Here is a 16,372-nt window from a genome sequence, read left to right on the forward strand (position 1 = left end):
ACAAAACAGAATTTATAAACAAAACTCTCGCAAACGCTCTTGGAATTGGCTATATCATACCCTGAAAAAAGACCAAGCACATAAGGGACTTTATTGTTTTATCATTTATCAATCTTCATCCTGAACCAGTTTTCTTTAAATTTTAAACTTTGCCAATTAAATTGAGTTGTTCTACACCAAGAAAAATCAATTTCTGTAGCAGCTATATTCTCTAATACATTTAACATATAGTCTTACTCTGTACTATTAAATATGGTTTTTCAGGAGGTTTCTTCTTGACATGGATATTGAAAAGGACTTTTAACGGATTTCACCTTTAAGCAACATACCAAATACACAATAAATATTTGTAAACCTGTCAGGTGGCAAAAATAAATCTTTGTTCATGACTGAAATCCCCTGCTTCATGAGAGTACTGATAAGCTTAACTCTCAAGGAGCAACCCAAGAACCCCAGCCAGCTGCTTGGTATCTCTAATTTGATTAGATTTAAAACAAAATTACGCACAGCAATAACCTAAAAGGCAAAGATTTCATCTGCCTTAGTCAATTCTTATCACAAAGATGCATCTGAAACCATACATTTATACTTTCATACGGAAGGATGTTTGTTTCTCTTATAACAAAAGAAAATCTCTGCTCATGTATGTTAGATTAACTCAAGAATATTAGTGAAATCAGATTTATTAGTCAAAAACTAATGTCAAGCTCTTCTACAATGAAACCTTCAAAATATTGCCAACCTGAAGTTTTCAGCACAAGGTATTTTATTTCAAGTCCCATGGGGGCAATTATCTATGATGAGATTAAGAACATTCTTAACCTGGGTTCAGGCTGGCACTGTTTCAGGTGGGTGAGTAAACATTTTCTTGATAACCCCAATGAAGAGTCTGAGGCTTAGATTTGTTGCCATGATGTAAACAATATAAAATTAAAAAAAAAATTATAATATCTATAGCATTATGAAATTACAAAATAAAAGGACCATTAATTCTCTTCCTTAGGTCTGTGACTAACAGCTTTCATATTTGAGGCCTGTAAGAGCAAATGGCAATGTTCTGTGTTGTTATGAGATACTTTCTCAGAAGGCCAAAAAATAAAACCAGATACTATAAGATGCACATTATTCTTATTACTACTGATACATGTATGATTAGAAATAGATTTGCCTTCCCTCAATCTTAAACTCAAGAGACTGAGGGATCTTTACAATAATTTTGATCATTAAAAGAAAAATAACCAGACTGTAATAGCTATGGAAACTGTAAACCAAATTAATTTAAAAATGAGCCAATACAGCACATCTCCTCTTAATCCTCTTCTTTGTAGTTACCTAATTTTCCCTAAATGTTATTCTAATTTTGTACCATGTAGTGGCTTTTAAGAAATTGAACTAGAACAAAGCAACCCCTTTGTCCTGTTTTTGTTTTTACAGGTTTTTTTACACACTTATTATATATACAACTTTTAAAATAGCTGCACAATTTTACATCTCATTGTTAGAGAAGTGCAGTCCAGGCAGACCATGCTTCTCAATATATTAAAAATATTAAATAAAACCCAACCAGTTTCATACTTTTCTAATAGTCAAGCTGGCTGGAAAAAAGGGTCTGGAGAAAAAACAGGCAGTTGTAAAACAGGATCAGTCTTTCTTCACAAACACACTACTTAAAAATCTTGCTATTTCCTTATCTTATCCCTTTTATAGCATCTCTAAAATCTCACCTTAAAAGTTGGAAATAACACATTGCTAACTTAGAGACAAAATCTGTTGCAACATGCATATGTCAACTGCCCACTCAACCAACTGCAACCCTGAGGATTTTTCTGGCCCAGTAGAAAGAGGAAACACTAAGATAATCTCTGCTGTAGAGTTGCTTCTCCAGTTAACAATTTCATGTGTTTTTCAGGATGTTTCTTGGGCATGCATGTATGACACTGTCACTTCATGATTCTACTTTCCACAAGCAGGTATCTTCTCCATTCAGTTTTTCATCCCAAGAAAGCCACTGTCATCCATCCAAAGGTTTTCCAAGGTAAACCAAAGTCACTTCTGTGTTGCCATATACAGCAGAAACTGCTGGATATAAGCAGGCCTTTGGAAGTCCTCTAAAGGCAACCCCCAGGAACTCATATCCACGTTCAAAAGCTAAAGTCTTATCTTCCATGTCCAAAATGACTCGAATTCTTTCTCCTATCTGAAAATAGACACCAAAAGAAGGTTAGAAGAAAACTCACCAAGGGCATAGCTAGAAGAAATAAGATACAAATCAGTAAGTTAAAATATTAAGAATATATAGTCTAACAAGGGGCTCAAACTCGTGACCCGCGAGATCATGACCTAAGCCGAAGTTGGACACTCAACTGACTGAGCCACCCATGTGCCCCAATTTCTTTCTCTTTTTTTTCTTTTTAGAGAGAGTGAGAGTGCGCGTGTGCATGCAAGTGAGTGAGCTGGGGAGGGGCAGAGGGAGAGGGAGAGGGAGAGAGAAAAATCTTAAGCAGGATCCATGCCCAGCCAGGAGCCCTAGGTGGGGCTCGGTCTCATGACCACAAGATCATGACCTGAGCCAAAATCAAGAGTCCAACACTTAACTGACTGACCCATCCAGGTGCCCAATAGTTGTTTGTTTTTTTTTTTTTTAAGATGGGATCTGCATTTAATACCAAAAATTTAAATGTTCCTACTGAACAGTTCCCAGATTTTATTTACTCTTTGTTTAAAGGCTTTTCTTAGAAGTTTACCACTAAAATCTGTAACTTGGTATATTTTACCAAAAATGTCTATCTAACCTTTTCAAATTATTATAATATGTATATACAACGGAATATTATTCAGCCATAAAAATAAATGCAATTTTGATATATGCTTATAACACAGATGATCCTTGAAAATGTTATGTGAAATAAGCCAGACACAAAAATATATATTTGTATGATTCTACTTATATAAAGCACCTACAATATTCAAATCGTAGAGTCAGAAAATAGAATAGAGGTTACCAGAGGATGGAGGAAAGGAGAGATGAGAAGTTATTGCTTAATGAGCATAGAGTTTGTGCTGCGGATGATGAAAAAGTCTTAGGTATAGATAGTGGTGATGGATAAACATATTGTGAATGTATTAATGCCACTGCACTGTATACTTACAAATGTTAAAATAATAAAGGTGTATGTTTTATCACAATAAAAATTACCATAATAAAAACACTCATATAACCTTTAAAGTTGACAAAACAGTTCTTCAAACAGTGTGGAACTTATATAATCATGAAGAGCCAAATCTGACCATAGGTTCTAAAGATGCAGAATAGGCTTATTAGTTATTTTATGGGCCACTGCTCTGAAACACCTGTTTGTTATAAAAACAGCAAACTAAAGCAGAAGCACAATACATCCAGTTATTTTCCTACATGGAAAAGTGCAGACAAACAAGGACAGAAGGATATTTTACTTTTATAATTTGCATCTATAAAAGGTTGTTTTATTTACATACTTGGAGGCAGAAAGTCCTAACATTAGCAATCAAAAGTCAGAATTTAATACTTCCTAATTATGATAACTCCTGCTGTTGTTACTTTCCCTCATTGTATTTCCTGTCATAGACAACTACAAACATTTACTTTTTTCTTCTCTTTGCCCAACTCATAGATTAACTAACACCCCATTTTATGGACCTATGAACATCCTAATTATCATCACCACTATTGCCACCAACAAAACAAACAACAGCAAATAGAAATGAAAAGTTAATATTTTGTTGGGTATTCATTTTGTGGTTTATTTGTATTATCTCATTTAATCCTCACATCTATCCTAGGATTTCTCCCTATTTTATAGAAGATGGAAACTAAGATGACAGAATCACTCTTGGTGAAATTTGCATATCTGTTTTACCTTTGACTGAGCATACAGCATGTACACAGCACAGAGAACAGAAAGCAAAAGTCTTACTAGCTTTAGGTGTCAGAGAGCAAAACTTGGGAGATGGCAGAGCAACTGGAAATTTAGAGGAGGAACTCCAGAAGTAATGGAACCATAAAGCGGATGAGCCCTAAATCCCAAGAATTAACTCTGCACAAATCACTGTATAATCACTGTCTTACACAGACACAGGGGAAACCCCAATAAAACCAGGCTGGTAAGATAACAGCTAGAAGCCAAACCTCCCCCGCTGCAAAAACAAAACAAAACAAAACAAAAACCAACAAAGACATTAGCTGCTATATACCATGGGGGAGACAGAGTTCACAATTTGAAGAATCTAGGCAAGTTAACTGCCTACTAAAACAAGAAAACCCACACATTTCAGAAAAAACAAAGTGATTCCTAAAAACAAAACATTCCAGTATTACTAGTATATTATCTATAATTTCCAATTTTCAATTTAAAAATGACTGGACATGAAAAGAAACAGGAAAGTACAACTCATACTCTGGGGGGGGAAAAGCAGTCAATAGAAACCAATTCCAAGTAGGCCTACACGTTGGATTTGGTGGACAAAGGCTTAAAAGCAGTTATGATAAATATGTGCAAAGAATTAAAGAAAAATCTAATATTAATGAATGGACAGACAATCTCAATGGAAAAATGGAAACTATAAAAAGGAGCCAAATGAAAATGCCAGAGTTGAAAAATACAATACACAAAATTTACTACCCTGGCCTAATAGCCATAGAATCTATGAACTTGAAGATAGAGCAATAGAAATTACCTGATCCAAAAAACAAAGAGAAAAAAGATTTTTAAAAAAGAACACAACTTCAGAGGCAGAGAGATCAGGACAATATCAATTGTAGTCCAACAACTACATTAAATGTAAATGGATTAAACACTCAAATCAAAAGGCAGAGATTGTGAGATTGGGTTAGATTAAGACACCCAATTATATGCCAGCTAGGAGACCCATTTTAAACAAAGACAGACTGAAAGTAAAAGAATAGGGAAAAAGAGGTACCTTGCAATAGTAAGCATAAGAAGGTTGAAGTTGCTATATTAACATCAGACAAAATAGACTTAAAGACAGTACTAAAATCTCCAACTATACTTGCTAATTTACCTATTTCTTCTTTCAGTTCTTTAAGTTTTTGCCTCATGTGTTTTAGAGCTGTTTTATCAGGTGCATATACATTTACAATTGTTATATCTCTCTATCTGATTAACTCCTTTATCATTATGAAATGACTCTAATAATAACCTTATTCTTTTTTATTATTATTTTTTACTTTTGAGAGAGAGAGAAACAGAGAGACAGAGCATGAGCAGGGGAGGGGCAGAGAGAGGAGACACAGCATCCAAAGCAGGCTCCAGGCTCTGGCATAGAGCCTGATGTGGGGCTTGAACTCGTGAATCACAAGATCATGACCTGGGATGAAGTCAGATGCTCACCAACTAAGCCACCCAGGTGCTCCTAATATCTCTTATTCTTAAGTCTATAATTCTTTAAAATTTCCAATTTCTTTTTAATTTTTTTTAATGTTTATTCATTTTTTGAGAGAGAGAGAGACAGAGAGAGAGAGAGAAAGAGTGCAAGTAGGGGAGGGGCAGAGAAAGAGAGACACAGAATCTGAAGCAGGCTCCAGGTTCTGAGTTGTCAGCATAGAGCCTGATGCGGACTTGAACTCAGGAACCGCGAGATCACAACCTGAGCCAAAGTCAGATGCTTAACCGACTGAGCCACCCAGGCACCCCTAAAATTTCCAATTTCTTATCAGATTATTGTGTTTTAGACTCTGTTGACTCTATGCTAATCATATGGCATTTACAAATAGGAACTATAATTTTGACCCTAGAATCAAATGAGTATGGCATTAAGATGAAGAGAGTAAAAAAAAAAAACTCAGTAGTTTGCCTAAATTTGCCTGTCTTATAGAAATCACTGACATCTCCAGAGGCTCTGAATCCACAAACAGATTAACGAATAGCAGAGGGTGAATATGTGTGCGCATGTGCACAGGTACATTTCTGGGAGTGAGAAGTCTAGAAAAAAGTAGGTTTGGATGTGACATGATACAGGAAAAAGGACAATCTTGCATGAGTTGGCAAACTATGGTCATTGGACCAATCTTGCTTGCAGCCCATAAACAAGATTTTACTGGAACACAGCTATGAACACTCATTTACATATTATCTATGGTTGCTTTTGTACTACAACAACAGAGTTGAATAGTTGTGACAGAGACCATAGGAACCACAAGGCTTGAAATATTTATTACCTGCCCTACATAGAAAAAAGTTTGCCAACCCCTGATTTAGAGCAAAGACAGATAGCTCAAGGTCAATATGTATTAGGAAACAAATACAGAAATACTAAAAGATTATTAAAGTAGTAAAGAAAGGCCAGTTACACTATTTATTTTTAAATTACCAAAAAGACACACAAAGCTGCTATATAAAATTTTGTGAACTTAAAACAAATTAATGATTTGTGATTTGACAAAGGACCACAACTGAGAAAATACCTAGTTTCTCACCTGATATTTTGGTGCATTGTTGCACTGTGGAAAACTGCCATTGACTTCTCCGTTATGTAGTAGATTATTGTCCACCAGATTCCAGCCCCAGCTCTGGTCATCACTGCCCAGTAATGCCACATACCCTTGGCATTGCATGGGGGCTCGTTTTGTAGCAATTCCAATCACTGCCACAGTGCCCAGAGGGCCTTCCCACCACACTTCCCATGCATGGCGGCCCTCACTGAAACCAATCTTGGTCCTTGCACCATCAGTACTCTGAGCAATGGGGTTTCGATGTAAAGTAAAACCATTTTTCTTAATGTAGACATTCCTGGAGCAGTCATTAGTGCTGAAGGCATGTTGGAAAGCACGCACCTGAAAAGACGAAAAGCAGACCAAAGAAATAGAAATTTGATTTTTCTTAAACATTAAAAAGTATCCATGGTTTTAGGCTACATGTTTTTAGACAATAAAGTTACATATTTTTAAATAATACAGTATGTATTTCCAAAAAATGGCTAGTTTCAGGATGGAATACTAACAAAAGATGCATGCAACATTTAAAATAACTGCTGGGGTGCCTGGGTGGCCGGAGGCTTAGTTGGTTAAGCCTCCAGCAACAGCTCAGGTCATGATATGGCAGTCTGTGGTTTTGAACCCTGCATCGGGCTCTGTGCTGACAGTTCAGAGCCTGGAGCCTGCTTTGGATTCTGTGTCTCCCTCTCTCTCTGCCCCTCCCTTGCTCGTACTCTGTCTCTCTCTCTCTCTCTTTCAAAAATAAATAAACATTAGAAAATAAAAAATAAAATGACTGCCAACTGCTTTATTATTTATCAAAATTCTAAACTATGGTATCATTTCTCCAAATAGACTTCTTAAAATATCAAAAGATATACACAAGAATCCTTATATTTTAGAGATAATACTGAAATGTTTATGGATGACATGAGGATATCTCAGAATTGCTCTGAAACACCCAGGGCTGGAGTGAGAGAATGGGTAGGGTAAACACAAAACTAGATTATCTGTATATTTAAGCATTGGTAAAGCTTGGTGATAGGTTTGGGAGGTTCATTAAACTATTTCCTCTACTCTAGTTTATATTTAGTATTTTTATATCAAAAAGTTAAGGGATATACAGTTTTCATGCTGGCAATACTGTCATCAAAAAATACTTTTATTGAAAAGAATTTTTTTAATGTTTATTTTGCTAGAGAGCAGGAGAACGCGTGCGCACGTGAGCATGCAGGGGAGGGGCATAGAGAGAGGGAGACACAGAATCCAAAGCAGGCCCCAGGCTCTATGCTGTCAGCACAAGAGCCTGGCATAGGGCTCGAACCTACATACCACGAGATCATTACCTGAGCTAAAGTCAGACGTTTAGCCAACTGAGCCACCCAGGTACCTCCCCAAAATATTTTTTTTAATTTTTTTTTAACGTTTATTTATTTTTGAGACAGAGAGAGACAGAGCGTGAACGGGGGAGGGTCAGAGAGAGGGAGACACAGAATCTGAAACAGGCTCCAGGCTCTGAGCTGTCAGCACAGAGCCCGACGCGGGGCTCGAACTCACGGACCGTGAGATCATGACCTGAGCCGAAGTCGGCCGCTTAACCGACTGAGCCACCCAGGCGCCCCCACCTCCCCAAAATATTTTAATAGAGAACGTAGTCATAGCAGTTCTAAAGTTTATGAAAAATTTTAATAACCACAAACTATGTTAGATCCTCAGCCTCCTTGCTAGTTATTACTCATACATGGAGACAGCACTACTCTCATTTTACCAAATCAAATAACCCTTTAGACGGCATCTAATTTCAAGCACTAGAATTTATAAAGAGATAGTCATTAAGAGCAGCTACCATAGATAGGACAGATTAGTTGATCTTCACTAATCAGTTTTGTAAGCTTCCAAAATAAGGGCAGTATGGAAATTGCTACTCTGTCTAAATAGTAAACATTTCTCATGCTTTAATAATTTAAAGTTTTTGATTTGTATGTTTTTTGAAAATCCCTTGGGGCGCCTGGGAGGCTCAGTCGGTTAAGCGGCCGACTTCGGCTCAGGTCATGATCTCATGGTCCGTGAGTTCGAGCCCCGCGTCGGGCTCTGTGCTGACAGCTCAGAGCCTGGAGCCTGTTTCAGATTCTGTGTCTCCCTCTCTCTGACCCTCCCCCGTTCACGCTCTGTCTCTCTCTGTCTCAAAAATAAATAAACGTTAATTTTTTTTTTTTTTTTAAAGAAAATCCCTTATTCAAATGACCCCAAAGCAGCCAAAGGCTGGGATCTACTGCTTTAGTTAATCTGAGCCACCAACTCCAGAATCACAGAATTTCAGCATTAGGAAGGGCTTTAAAGGGACCTACTGCAACACAGGGATGAGGGCACAGACCTAAAAGTCAACAGGTAGTTAGAGCAAGAGTCCCAAAGAGAAGTCTGGTATCTAGCCCCTTCATCCAGTGTTCAGTTCCTATTTGCCAGTACCTCACTGCTTCATTATTACACTGTAGGGCAGAGACATTAAAAAACAAACACTCTGCTTGATTCAGGAGGCTGTAATACTGAAGTATTTAAAAAAAAATTTTTTTTAACTTTTATTTATTTTTGAGAGACAAAGAGAGACACAGCAGGAGCAGGGGAGGGGCAGAGAGAGAGAGGGAGGCAGAATCGGAAGCAGGCTCCAAGCTTTGAGCTGTCAGCACAGGGCCCAAGACGGGGCTCGAACCCACGAACCGTGAGATCATGACCTGAGCCGAAGTCGGACACTTAAACGACTGAGACACCCAGGCACCCCAATACTGAAGTATTTCTAAATATTTTCCTATCTGTTCCTATTATAACACACTTTTAAGCACATAAAATATCAGAACATACGATTAAATGGGTGAGTAAAATGTCCCCCAAATATTATTTAAAAATTCAACAGATTATTATCAAGACAAGAAAATAAAAAATATTTTATAAAATCATTATAAAATATTTAACTGATAATTACCTATGCCTATTCCCTAATTCTTACAAATATCAATTGCTTTTTCTCTATCCTTCGTTGTCACGATGACACTGTTACCAGCCTCTTCTCCAAACTGCTATGACTTCTTCCTATTACTCCGGACTAATCTTTCTTCACTGTACCCTTTTCTGGTGACCACCATACCTCTGCCCCCTAAAACTCTCCTACACTCAATAATTAACTCTCTACCTAAATTCTTTCCAGACCTATTTTTCTAAAACAGCACCTTGATCACATTTCATCTCAGTTCAATAACCTTTGATGGTTCCATACTAACTACTATTCTTCCTGGTTTTCAAAGCTCTCCAGTTCTGGTTCCTCCTATTTCCCTTTCTAACTTCATGTTGTTCTCCCTATCTGTAGTATCATAGCTACTTTCCTCCTCCAACATAAACTGTATCTTCTAAAACCTGAATCATTCTTACCACTTGTATGAAGTTATTCTAACCACGACTACCGAATCTCCCTGATTTTGCTCTCCTAAGTTCTTTTCCACCACAGTTGGCACCATACAACATTTAAGTCTGCATCCAACCCAACCACTTGATTCTAATAGAAAATACATTGAAAAACAACAAGAACAAAAACAATAGCAATACTAATCTCACCTAAATTGAGCAAACCTCTCTGAGTCTAAGACAGAAGAGCATAAGGAACACTATTGGAATGAAATCTGCAAAATCCAGACTGAGGGAAACTCTACAGGGTAAACAACCTGGTTTTTTCAACAGATAAGTTTCAGGAATGGGAGTTAGTAGGTGAATCTGTTGGCTAAAATAGCCTTAAGAGATATATATCAGCAGTTTGCCATGAGAACCTTACACAGATATTGATTAAATAAACTGAAAATTTTAAATATAACATTTGACATTTATAAAACAATTAGAAATTTGAACACTGCATTGTTTATATTAAGGAATTATTGTTAATTTCTTTACACTTTAGGTGTGATGCTATTGTGATTATAATAAGTGTGCTTATCTTTTAGATTTGGATACTGAACAATTGAGATGAAATGAAAAAATAAATATACAAACTAATAAATAAAAACAATCCATAGTTTCTTTCCCACAGTCTCATGTACAACCTAAATTTTACATTGTAACAAACACCTTTAAGACCTACTTTAGGATCTAGGTCTGAAAATCTGAGAATATATTATACTTAGATGCTAAGTATGACTGGAATTATTGATGTTCCTTGGTAACATGAAAAATATGAACTTTCAAAAAGAAGACAAATCCTAAATAGACCGGCAATTCCAAATACTTTCCAGTTTTATGCTATCCCACACCTGTCCGCATCCTCCTCCCAGTTACCCAGGCTCCCTGGAAATCCTATCTGACTCTTCTTCCTCATCTCACCCACTCTCAGTTAGCTGTCCTATATGGATTTGTTCTCTGCAATAGCTCTCCCAGCCATCCTCTTCTCTCCTCTACACACTTGTTCAGGTAGGTCTTAGGTACCTCTGGTATAGGTACTAACCCCTGTTCTGTCCAATTAATCTTATGGCCTAGTTTTTCTAAAGCACAGTACTTATCTGTCACTGCTCTGTTCAAACTTCTATGGTTTATAATAGTAGAACAAAGCCCAAACTATACACTGAAGGCTACATGCCAAGGACATCCATGATGAGTTTCAGCTTACCTTTATAATTGTATTTTCCACTACTTCAACTCAATCTCACTAGACCCTATATAAAGATAGAAATCTTTAGCCTTTCCTCTAAGCTCCAAACTGTAACAGCTGCCTATCTGAAATCTCTCGGATGTCTCAAAAACACTGTAAATTCTACTCTACCAAAATTGAACTCACTGCTATTTCTCCTAAATCTAGCCCAGGTGATTCTCATATTATGTAAGCTAGATATCTAGGAGTCATTCTTAACACCTCCCTCTTTCTCACCCCTATTTCAAATCTATTACCAAATCCTGTAGGTTTTACTTCCTAAATCTTTTTTGTTTCTCCCCATCTCCTCCACTACCCACTTCCTAGCGGATCTATCCATATTTCTAAGGTCCCCCTCCAATCTGTTCTCCATACCAAAGTCAGAAATAACCTCTTAAAAATGCAAAAAAAAAAAAAATCACATCACCAATCCCCACACTCCTAACCCCCTCTTGCTTCTAATCCAAAATGGCTTCCCTGTAGTTTGGCTTCACTCCACCTCTTCCATCTTCTCTCAAACCTGTCTCACCTTTGCTCTGATTCAGCCACACTGATGTATTCTCTGTCCCTCATAATCATCAAGTTCTGTCCCGGAAGTCTTCTCTCTCCCCTTGGCTTTATTGTTCAGGTCTCAGGACATGCATTATTTCCTCAGAGGAAAGCCTTTCTTGACCTCCATACCTAGGTCAAATCCTCCATCTCTGACATTCAGAGCACTGTGCACCCTCTCTCCTTCATAGCACCTACCACAGATGCAATTTTACAACTGTGTATTTGATTAATATCTATTTCCCCCCACGAGACTCTAAGCTCCATAAGCAAGGCATCCATTAAGAGTTTTGTGTCTGTTTTTATTCATCATTGCATCTGCAAAAGTGAGCATAGTGCCTGGAGATCACCCTTTTTAAAGTAAACATATATGCTGTGCAAAGCCTTTGCTTTCCTCTTGTCCTACTTTTTTCAGAGTATTTCTTCTTAGTAAAATGTTCAAATCCTCCCTATCTTTAAAATTCAGATCAAATATAATCCTAACCTCAAACCCTCTCCAAGCCTCCACTCAACTTGTAAATCTCTCCTTTCACTGAAATTCTAATTCTAGTGTGTGTGTGTGTGTATACTGGGAGTATACGTTTTATATACATATATATGTCTACATATATATATATATATATGTCACAGGAGCAATTTCTATCATGTATTAATTATTTCTATACATTTTTCTTCTCTACTTGACTGAGGACTTCCTTACTAGGGTCTCTGACTTCTTTTTATCCTCAAGACATTCTTCCTGTGTCCTGCAACATCTGAACGAACATATGATTAGTAGAAATCTACAATACCTATCATGGGTGTGGTAGAAAGACAATATAAAGTATTAAAAACCTAAGAAACCTAAAATATCTCTGGAAGGATACAGGTAACACAGGTTGCCTCCAAGAAGGCAAACTGGGTGGCTGGCAGACAAGGGCAAAAGGCAAGACATTTTGCATATACTATATTGCGTCTTTTGCATGTTGACTTACATGAACACACCAACACATACTGTCATATGAATCCTGACTCATGTAAATGTATCTTTTACAGACCAATTACAAAAATGTCTTAAAGCCTACTTTGCCTGATAAAACTGCAATGTTCTGCATGCTACTACATAAATTACAACTAGTATCCACTGAGCATCCACCATGTACAAATATTGTCCTAGTAAATTAATGTGTTGGGGCACCTGGGTGGCTCAGTCGGTTAAGCACTGACTCTTGATTTCATTTCATGTCATGATTTCACATTTCATTTTGTGAGATAGAGCTCCACGTCCAGCTCCACACTGATAGCCCAGAGCCTGCTTGGGATTCTCTTTTCCTCTTTCTCTGCCCCCCTCCCACTCACTTGTGCACGTGCTCTCTCAAAATAAATAAACTTAAAAAAAATTAATGTGCTATTTCACTTAATAGAAAAAAAACTAATTTGATAGTTGACGTACTTAATTGCAACATTCCTTATCTTATTAAACTAAAACCTGCTTTATTACAGAAGAATAAATTTTACATCTATTTCACACAGGGGAAAAAAATTTTACTTTACTCTGACTCCCCCTTTGGCAGTCTAGCTTTAAAAAGGGTATCTCCTTTTTTTAGTTATTATTGTTATTTTTTATGTTTACCACATTCTAGGACAGACTTCATCCTCTCTCACATATGCTCTTGGTGACTGCTATACTTAATAGCTGTTATCCATCCAACTGAATTCAAGCTCGAGGTCTTTGTTTATATTGCCTGAAGAATCTTCTCAGCCCTACCATAACCTGTTACTTGAAATTTTTATTTGTATATGAAAAAGGCAGGAATGTGCACAAGAATCTAGGGGGAAAAGGCATCAAAACCAGAATCAGCACGTAAGATGACACACAGAATAGAAGAGGCACACCATCAAGGTGGAACTATGAAAAAGTTGGCAGGGAAGTTAGCCAATAGTGGAACAAGGCAGTATTAGGATGGTTAAATGGTGCTGACGGGGAAGGGGAGAGGATGTTCTATTCAAACCTGTAATTTGAAAGTTAGCAGGATGTCTAGGACTACACTCACAAGTCTGAAACATAATCGAGGGAATGAAAGAGAACTTAGGCGAAAATAGAATAAAATAGTTATAAATCACAGCTTGAAAAGAGTGAGGTGAATGTGGGGTGAAAGCAAAGATCTTAGAAATCCAGCCGGTGTTAAGGCAGCTAAGATGATCTAATAAAAAATAGGAAAGTATTGAATGGCACAACAATGGGGGTGGTCTGTCTTTATGGGGGAAGTCTGTGGAAAGTGGAATGAGTGATGGAAACCAGTAACTGGAAACTATCTGGTCCTTTAAAAAGTGTATCACGGAATTGAGGGGGGTAGGTTTAAGGAGCAGAACTTCAAAGAGAAGAGAGGATCTTCATGGAGGGGGACGTGAAGTAAGGTAGAGACTGCAGCCGTGCAAAGGCGGGATGGTGAGGCGAGGCGTCTGAGTCAGAGCTCAGATGAGAAGCACTGAGATTGAGAGCGGCGCAGAGAAGCGGGACTGGGGGCAGCGGCGTGGCCCGGGGCTCCCTCACCTTGGCCTTGTAGCTGGGCAGGTTGCAGAGGATGTCCGTGCGCAGAGCCTCTTCTGCCAGGCGGCGGGCGCAAAGGCTCCGCCACACCTCGCTGTTCTCATCACCGTGCAGGCAGCGGTACCAGTGCTTGCACACCAGGGCGCAGCTCCGCAGCTCGGACAGCTCCAGGTAGGAAAACACCAACTCCAGCACCCGGCTGGGCAGCCGGCCCCCTGCGCCCGCGGACCCGGATCCCGAGCCGCCGACCGCGCCGCCGCCGCCGCTACAGCCAGCGCCACCAGAGGCTCCGCCAGGCCCCGGGGCTGGTGCCGCCATCGCCTCACCAGCCGGCCCAAGGGCCGCCGCTGCCGCCGCCTCTTCCCCCCGTCTCTGCTGGGGAGGCCAAGCCTCGCCTTGAGACCGAACCACCTCGCTCACCGCCCCTTTCACAGCCAACCACCGGCCCTCCACCACTCCCGCCCCTGCCCGGGGGCGTCCGCCGCGCGCCCCGCCTCACTGAGGGCAGACGCACCGGCCGCACGGGCGTCCCCCGCCCCTCCTCCCCGGCTCAGCGCGGGCGTCGGAACCGCCCGACTCGCACGGCCTCCCCGCGGCGCGCCCGTGGCTCCGCCATACTGGTTGAGGGCACGAAGCAAGGGCGCACGCCCAGCTCGCTCGCGGTTCCTCTCGGCCCCGGATGTGACTGTTTGGCTCAGGCGCCCCGCGCCCAGCGCTAGATGGGATTGGGCGCCCACAGGTGAGGTCATCACGAGGCGCCGAGGAGGAAAGCGGGAAGCGCAGGTATGAGGCTGGCATCTGTGGCTTTGTGGCTGTTCCTCGGTGTCTTTTCCTTTTTTTGGTCTAGTGGTCTCGCGTCTGCTTTCCTGGGCCCCTTTCCCTGTGAGGTTTTCCTGTGTCAGGTCCCTGCTTCAGACCACTCTAACGCATGAAATTTCCAGTGCCTTGCTAGCCAAGTCCTAGCTCCGCCACCTTCTACTTAAGTTGGATCTTCTTTCTTTACCTTCGGCGTCTGAGGCCGTCTTCTCCTGGTCAAGCCCTTTTGTTCTTTGTTGGTACTGGCACTTATCAGAACCTGAGTCCTAGCGTGTATTTGGAAAATAAGGTCATCATATTTGAATCCCCGCACCACCTCCCCCCACCCCCGCCCAAATGTTTCGATAGCCTGAAAGTGCCGAGTAATTGCTGATTAAGTCCTCCTTTCTTTGGACAAAATGTAGCCTTTCCCAGTTTTTCCTGCTAACCCGATTAGTAGGCGGATCCAGGCAGCGTGTTTTTATATAATTAGACATTCCAATAGGGAGAATGATGTGGAGGCTGTAATTATAGATGGCTTCTTGGAAGAGAAAGAATTTAAGCATTATTTGGTTATATTGCATTTTCCTAGGTGGCCAAAGTTTTCTGACAGCCTTTAAAGAATGCTTAGTGAGAGAAAATAATAACCATCATGTGAACAAGGCATTGTGCCAGGTCTTTGATTCGAGTTTTATATAATTATCAAAACAACTCTGGGGTAATTATTATAATACTCACAGATTCCCTTAGTAGTCAACTCCACTGTCTTGCCTTTATGTGGTAAGAAATCTTTTCAGTAGTTCCCTCTGTGTATAATACATTTCTAATTCTCCATTAAAAACGAACAGCAACTACCTTCTCTACTCTCTGGTAAATGGTGTTTATTATTTGCTAGTCCCTTCTTCCCAGATGTTTTTTTCCTCCCAGTTTAATATCCCAGATTCTTTACTAACTAGTGCTAATGCCACAGCCTTTCAATCATTTTGGTTGCTATCCAGCTTCTCCACATCAGGACCAACTTTGGAAAACCCAAACATGTGAAAAAAAATTGACCTATACTTATTATACTGATAGTGACTACCTCATATTGTTTGAATGGTAGTGTAATCTCAGACTAGGGAGTTTTATTCATTATTCATTTTTCAACTTTCATCTATGGGACATACAAGATGTCCCCTCCCAAGGAGGTCAGAGTTTTGTTTGGGAAGGCACTTTAATTTTTTTTTTTTTTATTCTTCAAAGATAAGTAGAGTTTGGTCCATCTGAGAAGGGGACAAAGAACCAGGCAGAATCAACAGCTTTGAAGTCACAGACACTTGAAAAGGACGTGTGGGTACATGGAAATATAACTGGAGCAGTATTTAGA

The 16,372-nt window shown here is 39.5% G+C and overlaps 1 protein-coding gene across 1 annotated transcript; it reads right to left on the minus strand.

Annotated features, from left to right (window-relative positions):
• Window positions 1-745: 745 nt before the first annotated feature.
• Window positions 746-14,778, minus strand: FBXO45 (F-box protein 45). Its single transcript, XM_047099813.1, has 3 exons — window positions 14,215-14,778; window positions 6,473-6,829; window positions 746-2,197 (listed from the first exon to the last, which is right to left on the minus strand). Exons 1-3 carry the CDS (start codon window positions 14,527-14,529, stop codon window positions 2,012-2,014), a joined length of 858 nt encoding a protein of 285 aa, XP_046955769.1. The 5' UTR covers window positions 14,530-14,778; the 3' UTR covers window positions 746-2,011.
• Window positions 14,779-16,372: the final 1,594 nt, after the last annotated feature.

Source organism: Lynx rufus, unplaced genomic scaffold (assembly GCF_022079265.1).
Source record: "Lynx rufus isolate CCGP_SWC_20201006 ecotype Redwood Valley unplaced genomic scaffold, mLynRuf1.p SCAF_5, whole genome shotgun sequence".
In the NCBI taxonomy this organism is placed as follows: domain Eukaryota; kingdom Metazoa; phylum Chordata; class Mammalia; order Carnivora; family Felidae; genus Lynx; species Lynx rufus.

What these genes read in the sequence shown, in the direction of transcription:
- FBXO45 (XM_047099813.1), bottom strand. Translation starts at nt 14,529, where the DNA reads ATGGCGGCACCAGCCCCGGGGCCTGGCGGAGCCTCTGGTGGCGCTGGC. An exon ending in TGCCCAGCTACAAGGCCAAG is followed by an intron (nt 6,830 to 14,214) that starts GTGAGGGAGCCC and finishes TCGTCTTTTCAG; the next exon opens with GTGCGTGCTTTCCAACATGC. An exon ending in ACAATGCACCAAAATATCAG is followed by an intron (nt 2,198 to 6,472) that starts GTGAGAAACTAG and finishes GTCTATTTTCAG; the next exon opens with ATAGGAGAAAGAATTCGAGT.